Source organism: Otolemur garnettii, unplaced genomic scaffold (genome assembly GCF_000181295.1).
Source record: "Otolemur garnettii isolate 467f Iridium unplaced genomic scaffold, OtoGar3 scaffold00106, whole genome shotgun sequence".
NCBI lineage: Eukaryota > Metazoa > Chordata > Mammalia > Primates > Galagidae > Otolemur > Otolemur garnettii.
In genome coordinates this window covers 6,035,870-6,048,079 of record NW_003852501.1, presented here as the reverse complement: position 1 = coordinate 6,048,079, position 12,210 = coordinate 6,035,870, and the positions used below count along the sequence as shown (strand labels likewise).

Genomic DNA, 12,210 nt, shown 5'->3' with positions numbered 1-12,210 from the left:
GACTAAGTAAACCCTAAAATGAAAGCAACGTACCAAAGAATACACTGCGGTAATGATAATTTGAATTAATATTATTTGTACTCACGATTTTTAATAATGCATTTCCTAGCTCTGTTTACTCAAACAGACTAAAAGCAGTGACACTCCAGTAGCAATGAGCACATCTAGTGCCCAGTTTGGTTTCTCAATACTGTTCCCCAGTAAAAGAGACAAAGCTTCCTTCCAACCTTGGAGAAATTGGTTGATTCCAAAACTGGGCAGGAAGAGTGTAAGATAAGCCTGAAACATCCAAAAACAGAGACAGGCTCAGAAGTAATAGGGGCATTTCCACCTGGCATGGAAGGAACTGAGGGGTAAGAACAATTCAGAGTAAAAACAATACCTATGGCAATTGATTAGGAAAATTCATGTCCCTGTAGAAAGAGAAAGAAAACTGGAGGTGACAATTACAACTCATTACTCTGAAAATTAGTGATTAAAAGCAGAATTAAGCATTTTTTCATTTTTCCAACTGATGAGTGAAAGCTCTTCTTTAAAAAAAATGCCAATAATAAACGTTTTACTTTCATAGAAATAATTGCAATAGCAATAAATACTATTTATTAATATGGCAGGGATTCATATTTTACATTATTTTATAAAAAGTACTGGCTAAAAGGGGAGGCTAAAAAAAGAGAAAGATATCAAGTACAATGATTATCGCTTTTTAAGGGATTCTGAATTCCAAGCTTTCTTTTGGAAATAAATTCCTAATGCTTACCATTGTATATGTGAGCTGTATACATATATATACAAAAATTTTTTAATAGGCTCTACGTTTAATCAAGATATGCTAAGTCCCTTGGACTTCTACTTGGAAAAGCCAACGAAATAACTTTAAAACTTGCCTATCAGCTCGGCGCCTGTGGCTCAAGCGGCTAAGGCGCCAGCCACATTGGGTTCGAATCTCTAGCCCGGGCCCACCAAATAACAATGACGGCTGCAACCAAAAAATGGCCAGGCGTTGTGGCGGGCGCCTGTGGTCCCAGCTACTTGGGAGGCTGAGGCAGGAGACTCTCTTGAGCCCAGGAGTTGGAGGTTGCTGTGAGCTGTGATGCCATGGCACTCTACCCAGGGGGATAGCTTGAGGCTCCGTCTCACAAAAAAAACAAAAAAACAAAAAAACAAAAAAAAACTTGGCTATCAAGATCTATTAAGTTTACAACTATTCTGTATAATTTTGCAAATGATCAGCGTTTAATCCAACTTAGAATGCCGACTGGAAATTTTTCAGTATTCTAAAGCTAATCTTCTGCAAAAAAATTTACAAAGACCTAGATTGACACCCCCACCAGGGCTCTGGAATCCCACCAAATAAATACAATTTTTAAAAAAGAGTTCCCATCATCTGTATTTACTCAAGATTCCCTGAGCCACTTCTAGCCTAGTCGATCTGTTCAATACACTCCCAACAAAATTATCCTCTTTGCAGCCAGTCATTTTCTTCCTCGTATTTGCATTCAGATCTGCCTTTAGACAGATATTTCACCTTTAATGTATGTACTCACTGGACCCTGACTTCTACTGACAAGTTGGCGAGTGCATAATAAAACTCTGATTGTAACATCAGCAAGTGACAGGAGCAAAAAGAAAATTTAATGACATTACTGACTTTATCTGTTGAGCCCTTTAGCCCACTATGCCTATGATAAATATCTTAGAAATTATATTTGCATGTAAACAGGTATTATTTGTCAACAATCTTTTGGAAAATGAACTCCTCAACTCTTACAGTGTTATGTTAGTTAATATGCAGGTCCACTTGCCTAGGTGAGAAAAAGGAAAAAAAAAAAACACAACTTGATCACACTTGTTTTTTTCCAAAAGAAAAACACGAACATTTAATCACCTTTAAATAATGTATGAAATAATTTACATGCTATACATTCTCAAACACAGTGAACATAAATCCAATTTTATATGACATATACACAATCTGCTTTTTGCCAACATGTACCCTGTAGGTCACTTAGGATGTTAACTGATTTCTCAGTCCATGTAAGAAGAAATAAACACATACACATATGCCTAGAGTTGAAGATTAATAAACCAAAGAGTTGAATACAAGAAGTCTGCCACAGAAGATTCTAAAACCATAAGCAGTGACTGGAACACCAAGGCACAAAAGCTTCCCTTTGTGGTCACAGAGGTTAAGGTTCATTCCTGGTGCTTATACATGGAGATAGGACTGGTTAATTATATACTGTATTTTATAGTGCATTTCTGTTACCACTTAAAAACAAGTATTTTTCTTATTACATAATGTATTACAGAACATTGGAAAAATAAACAGGATTAGATAAGCTCTCATACAATAAAGCTTTTTTCCATTTGAAAAAGATATTTATGTTCACAATTAAAATAATATATATAAGTATAATAGAAGCATGAAGGATCCGATATAGATAACCTAGTAACCCTGAATCATACCTCATGCCACTGTGTTACTTAAATTTTCAATTTTAAAGCCAGGCTGATACTATCAACTGCAATACATTTATTAATTGAAAGATATGTACTAGTCACAGAATAAACACTAACTACAACATGGCAAAATGAAATCCTTCCCAGAGTTTAAGTTGCTTTTGTTCAACATTAACTCTGTACTAGAGTCTCCTTAATTCTCCTTTTTTTCTTCTATTCTTAACGGAGAAGAAAAAAACTGCTCCACATAGAAATGACTGCTTTACCATTCACGTTACCAAGTAAAATCTAAACTATGAGAACTTCCCTTTTTATTTTACCTGAAAGTTTCTAGGTAAACTAAAAGTGAGATATTCTAGGTATACCAATTTTGTTAAGAGATAAGGCAGTTTAAAAATATACACATATATGCAGAGCTGTTTCTGGGAACAGTTTTAGAGCTCTAGCACATTAAACTTACATAGATATCATAGGAATAAAGCCAACCACAAAATAAAAATCAATGGAATGCAGTCATCCATATACAAAAGGCAGTCAAATGTGCTTATACAGATTTTTAAAAAATCAATAATCTGTGCTGAAAATAACTCATCAAATGTAGCACTCAACAAATTATAACAAGAATAAAACCTTCAGTTTCATTAATTTTGAACATGGAAATGGGGCTGGCTAAACATGAATTATAAAAAGTGTAGTTCTGCCACTGTTTATCTTTGAGTTTAATGTAGCATGCAACCCCTGCGGTGATGAGAGTGCAACTCTTCACAAACAAAACAAGGCTGACCAAAAGAAAAAACAAAAAGCCTTACTGTCGGCTATAAAACTTAAGGGTAAAGAAAAAACTGAGAATTTAAGGCTTTCTTAGAAACATTTTTCATGGCACTTCAACATTAAACATCACTAAAAGGCAAAATATGTAAATACTCAGTTACACAGTTACGTAACTGAAAGTACATGCCATGTCAATTAGTAAGGAACCATTCTGTAAAGTTTTATTTTCTCTAAGTTAAAATATACTTAAGAAAGGCTATTTGTGTTTGGCTGCAATTAACATACAAATCATACAGAAATGTCAACTCCCTAGTGTACAGTGCAAACTGTGTTTTGAATAAATCCACCAAATACCACTCATTTCTTATAGAACTGAATGGCATTCCTTGCTAGAAGCACAATTAAGCTGACTGACTTCTCTCACAAGAGCAGTTATTGTCCTTTCTTCAATTATTAGCCTACTGTGTGTATTAAACTCTAAGATCATTATTAGACAGATTCCTTTTGGTCATGCACACAGACCATCTTCACAATAATCCATTTCTTATACTACAGTTAGTCCAGAAAACACTCTGTAAGTCTAACAAGTCATTCTTGCCACTCCATACTCTAAGCTGACCACAGCAGGCTCTGATTTGGAGAACTCTTCTGCATATTCACTGTACCGATTATCTGCTGGGCTGCTGCCCTCTATAGTTCGAAGAGTATCATTCACAGGTAGCAGAGTCTGCTCCTTAAAACACAGGGAAGTTTTGAGGGTAGGTGATTCAGGATGAACTGAATTTAACAATTCCTTGGTGAGGACACCATCTGTCTGCTTATTTTTCCGTTGCTTAATTTTCTAGAACAAACACACATTTAAAAACAATCACTAACTGCACATAACACATGATCAATATATGGTAGATGAAAAAGAAAAACATGCTTTTGCAAATCTTCTTTCTCTCTTGTATAATGAAAAACTAAATCTCAAAAAATTAATTACATCTAATGCACATGACACTGTTGAAAATCCTAATTGTTTATTTACAATTTTTGCAGTAAAAAATGATCAGTTTTTATATTTATTAAATAAACAAATAATGTAGCCAGATTTGACTGCAAACCACTAGGCCTTCACATTTGAAAAAGACCTACATTACCTAGAAAGGATAACAAGTAAACATTTTATAATAAAAGAAATATATATGAAACATTCACTTTGAAATCACAACTATGTAACATTCACAAATTTATTTATTTAAAGGTCTTATCCCATTGACTACAAACATTTTCTCACACGGTTTTCCTACAATAATTTGTCAGGTGAAAATAACAGGCTTTAGAACATAATAGAACTTTTTTTCTTTTTTTAAAAATAGAATAATGTAAAAAGCACTCTTTGGCAGAGTATGATACTCTCCAGATTTATGAACTGAATTACAGATAATCTTGTATTTGAACCTTGGGATTGCCTCTCTTTACTATATCCTTCTACAATTGAGACAAATAGTCGTTACTTCCTTATTGAACAGGCAGACAAGACAGTCTTACTGAGTTACATAACTGTGCAGGATTTAAAAAGTATATATGTACTTACTGATCCTTTTTGTTTATATATGATAGCAAAAGAAAGATTATACGAAAATCTTAAGGTGGAGAGGGATTTCTTAAACAAGACACACATAAAAAGCATAAAACAAAGATTGATCAAAATTTGACTACATGACAATTCAAAATATCTATATAAAGCATATCATAAATAAAGTGGAAAAGACAAGAACAGGCTGGATAAAGCCATTTGCAATGTACATAACTAATAAAGAATTGGTGTCTGGTATATAAAGAACTCTTACAAATCAATAAGAAAAAGGCAAATGAGCCAACAGAAAAATGGGCTACGGTTTGAATCGCCCATTCATGGAAAAGGAAAATCAATGGTCAGCAAACATATGGAAAGTCATTCATCTTCATTTGTAATCATGGAAGTCCAAAACTGAAAACAATTCAAATACTGAATGAACAGGCTGTAGTATATTCATATAGTAGAAAATTATATACTAGTTATTACTAAAGCAGATGAATTAAAGTTGTATGTATCAACATGGATACATTTCAAAACAATGTTGAGCAAAATAAAACATAAACAATATGACAACTTTTATATAGTTTTAAACATGCAGTTTCTTAAGCAGGGCATACACGTCATTTGTTGCCCTTTATATCTCACATAAAGACTACACAAATAGCCTTTGGTATATTTTCAACATGTAGTGCAACCAATGTAATATCAAGAAAAACAAGCAATATAAATATAAATAAATCAAGAAAAACAGCAATATAAATTATTTGTGGATACAAATATATGCTGAAAAGTGTAATGATATACACATAAATGATTAACAGCAAATTCAGCACAGTGAATCTGCCTACCTCAAAATATTACAGATGGAGGAATATCAAGAGCACCTAGGGCCTTCAAATATATTTATCTATAATGTTTTATTTCTTAAAATAAAAATAAGAAAGATCTTAAGCACATATGATAAGTGTTAAAATCTCACAAAGGTACTTGTGGATATACAGGTATTTATTAAGTTTACCTCTACACCAGCGGTTCTCAACCTGTGGGTCACAACCCCTTTTTAACAATGAAGATACATTGCAGCATTAGGGAGGTTGAAAACCACTGCTCTACACTCTGCTATAGACTTTAAGTATTTTAATACATTCTAGAATATAGAGAAAGTGATTCAGACTATTCAAAGTACAATAGACCTGATTTCGAAGCAACTTTAACAGCAAATTAAACTAACCTAATATCCCATATAAATTACATTAGATACTTCAGAATACTTACAGATTCTAGGTCTTGAATATCTTTTTGTAATTGTTGGTTTTGCTCATTCATATTCATAATTATATTAAATATAGACTGCCTAGGATGCAATGTTCGATCAAACTGATGGTACATATTTCTCCAAAACCTTTATGGAAAAAAAAAATCAATAAATTGTGTTTAAGAAAATCAATAAATTGTGTTTAAGAAAAATCAAAATATAAATTCTTCAATGAGGCCAACTTACTTAAAATTGAAAGATATTGTATTTGGCTCCAAAACTGTAAATTTCTGAGATTTGGAACTGTAGAGAGGATTTAAGTACTTCTTTTGATCTTCCAAAAGAAATGGCCACAGAGAGTAAGTCTTCTCTTTCAACCTTAATATAATGAGAAAAACATAAAGAGGTGTCTCCTAATAGTCATTTTTATAAATCAGGCAATTGCTTCCGAAGTAGATTCAAGTTTTAGTTTTTTCTTCCATTTGCAGTATAACTTCTTGTCTCAGAAGCTTTATTCTCTTTTCTCCTTTTTCAAATAAAGTCATGTTTCTTGAACGCAACACAGATACATGTTTTCTCTCACAAAGGAATTTCTCTCAACTTACACAACTCCAAAAACTTGTTCTCTATTCTACCTATTTCAGTCAACACACATGTACACACAGGACAAGATGCTGATGTATCTCTACTCTTGGCCTTATTCTCTTAACTCCTACCTGGGCTATAGAGCAGGAACACATTTAATTGTGAGTGGGTACAAAAAGAAAAACAGGCAAAATCAGGACATTATGCAAGAGCCTTAATGCCAATTATACTGCAAATCTAAGAGTGGGTGGGTAAAGTGTAGAATGGTTGTAGATAGTACAATAACCGATAACATAACGCAGATAGAGATTTAGGAGGGAAAATCTCACTTTTCCATGACTCCTAAGATGATCCATAGGTGTCTTCTTAGATAAGAACTACTAGGAAACACCCACTTTTACTTCCCATTTCTGAGGATGTTTGACACTAATTAAGAATACTTGTTGCTAAAGTAGCTCAGTGTTCTAAGAGTCACCTGATCCAAATTATAATGTACTACTATAAATTACCACAGCAAACAGCTAGTCTTAATGTTGTTAGATTTGCTCTTCTCTGCCATACTCTACTCACTTGTTATTCCCTGTACATTTCTTCAGAATTTTGCACATGTTCTCACTTTGTTTAGAGTGTTTAGCATGTGAATGTCTTTAAACTACTGCCAGATTTAGCTTCTCTAATATGTCCTTAGAATGTCCAAGAATTTTTAAGTGCTCTTTACCATGGTCGCCCAGCTAGCTTAGTCGGTAGAGCATGAGACTCTTAAGTGCCCTTTACTGCTTACTGTAAGAAGTCTAAACTCAGAAGTTCAATCTAAAAGAAAGAACAAACATATATATGTATGTATGTTTTTTGAGAGAGACACACACACACATATACATACACATATATATAGAACCTTGCAGCATTACTCCAAAGATCTCCCATACATCAGCATTTAGCCACAGACCTGACCCAAAAATATTATTAGGAAATAATAGGTGAACTAGGGACAGACATATTGCAGCCAACGTGGGTAGATTTATTTTCAAAAAAAAAAAAAATGTTTAGAAATGTGAGCAGAATTATAAACTCCATCTTAACTTAAAAGAAACAAACAATTTTATATCTTTTAACCATAACTGAAAACTAGTGACCAGTATTGCCTGGAAAATAAAATAATGGGAAGATTTCTCTGTTCTAAACATAAGCAGACTGAAAGGAGCATAAGGGAAGTTTCTAGGGTGCTGGTTATAAATTAATTAAGAGTTACTGAGTGTCACACTTATGCTATCCATGCTTTTCTGCATGGATACTCCACTTCAAAACACATTTTAAAATGTATTTACAGTAAAAGTAGGGTTTAAAAGAAAAAATATATTTTTCCTATTACCTGGAGGGGTGGGGCATACTAGAATGATACTTAGCTTCAGCAAAGTAGATAACACTTTTACAATATAATTCAATTCTATTTCATATCGTCAAGACATTTTATTAAGTTCAACCATGACTTATGTTAGACCTCAGCTAAGAAAGGAAAATAAGAGCTTATTTTAACCAAATCATCTTACTTGAGTTCTTCTCTTTCCTTCTGACAATTTCCAATAAAGTTTCCAAATTGGCATGAATGAATATGTTCATGGATCTGAAGAAGAAATGCTTCATTGAATTCAAAGGCTTGTGGGAACTGTTCGGTCAAATGCCACACACATTCCAAGAACTGAGCAAATACTGGTGAGACTTCCTTTGGGTCACCATCCAAATGGCCACACCTAACCCCCAAGAAAGTACAAGCTTTTAAAAATGCCTCTGAAAGAAGTCCATTGTTGAGGTATTATTAAACTTAAAATATACCTACAAAAAATAATCCTAAAACACTGTTACATTAGCACATACAACCCAAAACTTTTTTATTGAAACCACAATTTTAAAGGATCTGTTACCTTCTAAATACTATAATCCAAATAAAAAGATAATAAATAGCCATGAAAATTACAAAAGTAATAGTATTTTTAAAACCAGAAAAAAATTAAAATACAGTAAAAACCACAGCATGCTTGCCTCCCATCAAAGATGCAAGTTCATAAAAAACACACATTTCAGTGTTCTAGTTTACTCATTTTACAAAATATAAAATGTATTACTTATGACTCACCTCTCTGAAAATTTATGTCCAAAAGAGATCCAATCTTTTTCTATTAAAACCTTAATGAGAAAAAGTAAAATCCACTTTATAATTGCTTTCAATTTTTTGTTTATTGTGGATTAAATCCTATTAATTTAAAAACAGCATTTACTATATACTGTTAATTTACAATTGCAAACAAACTAAACCAAAATGCTAACAAAGATTAACTCTGGGTGGTGGACTAGGATGAACGTTTTAAACTTTTTGGCTGACTTATACACTACTTATTTAATACTTTTTTCAAGAAACACTCAATGATAAAAAGATAAATGAAAACAGTAGTTTATATTCAAACCCAGACGTTAATATTTATCTTCCTGAATGGACTGTCTTTGTCTGTACGCCTTGCTATAGCTTCTTTACCTTCCACGTCCACTAAAATAATTCATTTCTAACTTTTTCAGTCTAATCTAAGCATATTGTCTTAGTATTTAATATGCTTCATGATTTCATTATATAATCACCAAGCATATTCTTTTCTTTCTTTCTTTTTTTGAGACAGAGCCTCAAGCTGTCCCCCTGGGTAGAGTGCCGTGGCATCACAGCTCACAGCAACCTCCAACTTCTTGGCTCAAGCGAGTCTCCTGCCTCTGCCTCCCAAGTAGCTGGGACCACAGGTGCCCACCACAATGCCCGACTATTTTTTGGTTGTAGCCATAATTGCTGTTTGGCAGGCCTGGGCTGGATTCGAACTCACCACCTTAGGTATATGTGGCTGAGCCACTTGAGCCACAGGCACCAAGCCATGCATATTCTTTTCAAAGTGTTTAACATTCCTACTTTCAGCTTCTCTGGTTTTGTCTTAAACCACTCTCATTTCAGCAGAAGGCCCTGTAATGGTTAAGAAATTACAATTTCTGAAGGGCCAGCACAGGCTCAAATCCTGGCTTCACTGGTTCTACACCACTGTGACCTTAGGCAAATGATCTTTGGCTGCAGCCACAGATTTTATTCTGGGCTCCCTGCCATTCTTCTACACAACCCCATCTAAAACTTATCTTTCTCACTGAACTTACTCTGCTGTTTATTTAAGTGAAGAACAGGACGGCAGACCATCCATCCTGGCAACTAACTCAGAAATCTGGAAATCCTCCTAGAGGACTCCTCTATTCTACCCACATCCAACCAATGACTGATTCTAATTAACTCTACTTTGTTAATCTCCCTGGAACCCATCACCTCTTCTTCTGCTTGTACATTGCCACCTTAGTTCTGGCACACCGGCCTCCTAGCCTCTATTCCCACTTCCCTCTGCCTTCAAGACACCACACACTCTTTTTAAAAAGCAGATCCAAGGGCAGACATGGTGACTCACACCTGTAATCCTTGCACTCTGGGAGGCTGACGCAGGAGCATCCCTTGAGCTTAGGAGTTCATGATCACGCCTAATGTTATTATATTCAACAAATGAAGGTGTTTCAAATGGAGTTTCCTCCAGAATATAATTTTTTAAGTACTCTCATTTGTGCCTTGTTTATTACTTATATTTGTCAGACAAAAGATGAGAAAATACTGAATATTTCTATTGTAACATTTTAGGAACAAAGAAAAATTTTAAATCTAAAGTTTTCTGGCAAGGAGGTAGCACACATGAAAATCAGTCTACATCAAGGTTTCTCAATCTCAGCAGTAGTGAGTTAAGGCCAGTAATTCTGAGCATACAACATGTTTAACAGAGGTATCCCTGGCCTCCACCAGGTGGGTGGAAGTTCCACCACTTTTGTTAGTGGAAAACTGTTTCCAAAATTGCCAAATATCCCAGTGGGGACAAAATTACTTCTACTTAGCACTGGGCTTCTTCTAAATAAACCCTTACCATGAATCCTTTGATTGTCCTATAGTAGGAATCCAACAGAAGAGAACCAAGGGAACAAACTTGGGAAGTCCTATCCCAACCATCAGAACAATGTACCAGCACACTTGCATTTTCAACCATTATTGCCTGAAAAGTAAGATCACATACTCAGACTCTAACAGAATACCTTTTAGGTAAATCAATAAATCCACCTACTCAAAAACCATATTATCAGGCATTGTATTATAAAGAAGAACTATGCCTGCACTGATAATGTCACTGAATAATTTCCAAAAAACAAAGAACAACATAAAACAAACAAAAGAGAAAGATAAAGATGCGGCTTTAACCTGAAATTTAAAAAAATAAAAAAATATTAAAAATATAAAAACTTTAAAATAAATAAAATAAAATAAGATTTTAAAAAATGCTGCATTATAGTACTTGGAAATTTCTTTTTTTAAGTTTCTACATTAAGAACTCCATACTAGGCTCGGCGCCTGTAGCTCAGAGTCTAGGGTGCCAGCCATATACACCAGAGCTGGCGAGTTCAGATCCAGTCCAGGCCTGCCAAATAACAATGACAATTACAGCCAAAAAATAGCCAGGTGTTGTGGTAGGTGCCTATGGTCCCAGCAACCTGGGAGGCTGAGGCAAGAGAATCAATTAAGCCCAAGAGTTTGAGGTTGCTGAGAGCTATAATGCCACAGCACTCTACTGAGGGTGACTCTGTCTCAAAAACAAAAAACAAAACACAAAAAACAAAACTCCATACTATTTTAAAAGCTCAAATTAAAATAAAATTCATTAAAGAGGTAAATAGATCAACTGGAATAGATGCCAGCCCTGAGAGAATAAATCTACCCTTTCCCAACCATTATAAACCCCAAAACCAAACATGAGAGGTAAAGTATTACTTTGGCCAAAAAGATTGCAGCGTCCATAACAGCTTTGATATGGCGAAGCCATCCCGAACTCTCTAGACCAGAGTAGAAATCATTGACAGTAAGGCCTTTGGTACCACTGACTAAAAGAGGGGGGGAAAAAACATTTCAATTAGAATGGAGCTAGAGTCTCCATTTGTCTTTTTTAAGATCTCTCTAGGTGAGTGAATTGAGAAAGGGACAAAATAAGTAGGCAAGATTCTTCATATATGAAAAATGCTATTAGAAGCTCAATAATGGATTTTGGGGTATATTTTTCTGTTATTCCTTGCTTTAAAAAAAATCCTTCAAACACTTACAAAAATCATAGCGTAAGTGTTTACCTAAAAATAGTTCCATATTTTAATTTTTTAATACCATGATTAGAAATACACTTTAATATTTAAATGGAACGTTACCATAAATTAATCTTCACTGGACTGACTACTTAAGAATATAACAATAGCACTTTTTTGCAAAACCATTAGAATTATACTATCTGATATAGCAGCCATTACTCAAATGTGGCTCCTGAACACCTGAAATGTGGCTTGTCCAAACTGAGATGTGTTATAAGCACAAAATACACATTTGACCCGAGGACTTGATGAAAAGCAAAGTATCTCATTACTAACTTTTATACTGACTCATGTTAAAATAATTGAAATTAATTTAGCTTGTTTCTTTTTA

General features: G+C 34.3%; 1 protein-coding gene across 2 annotated transcripts in view; it reads right to left on the bottom strand.

The window, feature by feature from the left end:
• Nucleotides 1–1,839: 1,839 nt before the first annotated feature.
• MTMR6 (myotubularin related protein 6) overlaps nucleotides 1,840–12,210 on the bottom strand; it is a 37,016-nt gene continuing 26,645 nt past the window's right edge. The window contains exons 8-14 of one of the 2 annotated variants that reach the window (XM_003796713.3): nucleotides 11,515–11,624; nucleotides 10,619–10,744; nucleotides 8,770–8,819; nucleotides 8,186–8,386; nucleotides 6,300–6,431; nucleotides 6,074–6,200; nucleotides 1,840–4,075 (exon numbers count right to left, since the gene is read on the bottom strand). In XM_003796713.3, the coding sequence (XP_003796761.1) occupies nucleotides 3,815–4,075; nucleotides 6,074–6,200; nucleotides 6,300–6,431; nucleotides 8,186–8,386; nucleotides 8,770–8,819; nucleotides 10,619–10,744; nucleotides 11,515–11,624 (1,007 nt within the window). In that variant the 3' untranslated portion in view covers nucleotides 1,840–3,814. The remainder of the gene's footprint in view (nucleotides 4,076–6,073; nucleotides 6,201–6,299; nucleotides 6,432–8,185; nucleotides 8,387–8,769; nucleotides 8,820–10,618; nucleotides 10,745–11,514; nucleotides 11,625–12,210) is intronic. The other variant, XM_023517239.1, reaches the window with a different exon arrangement.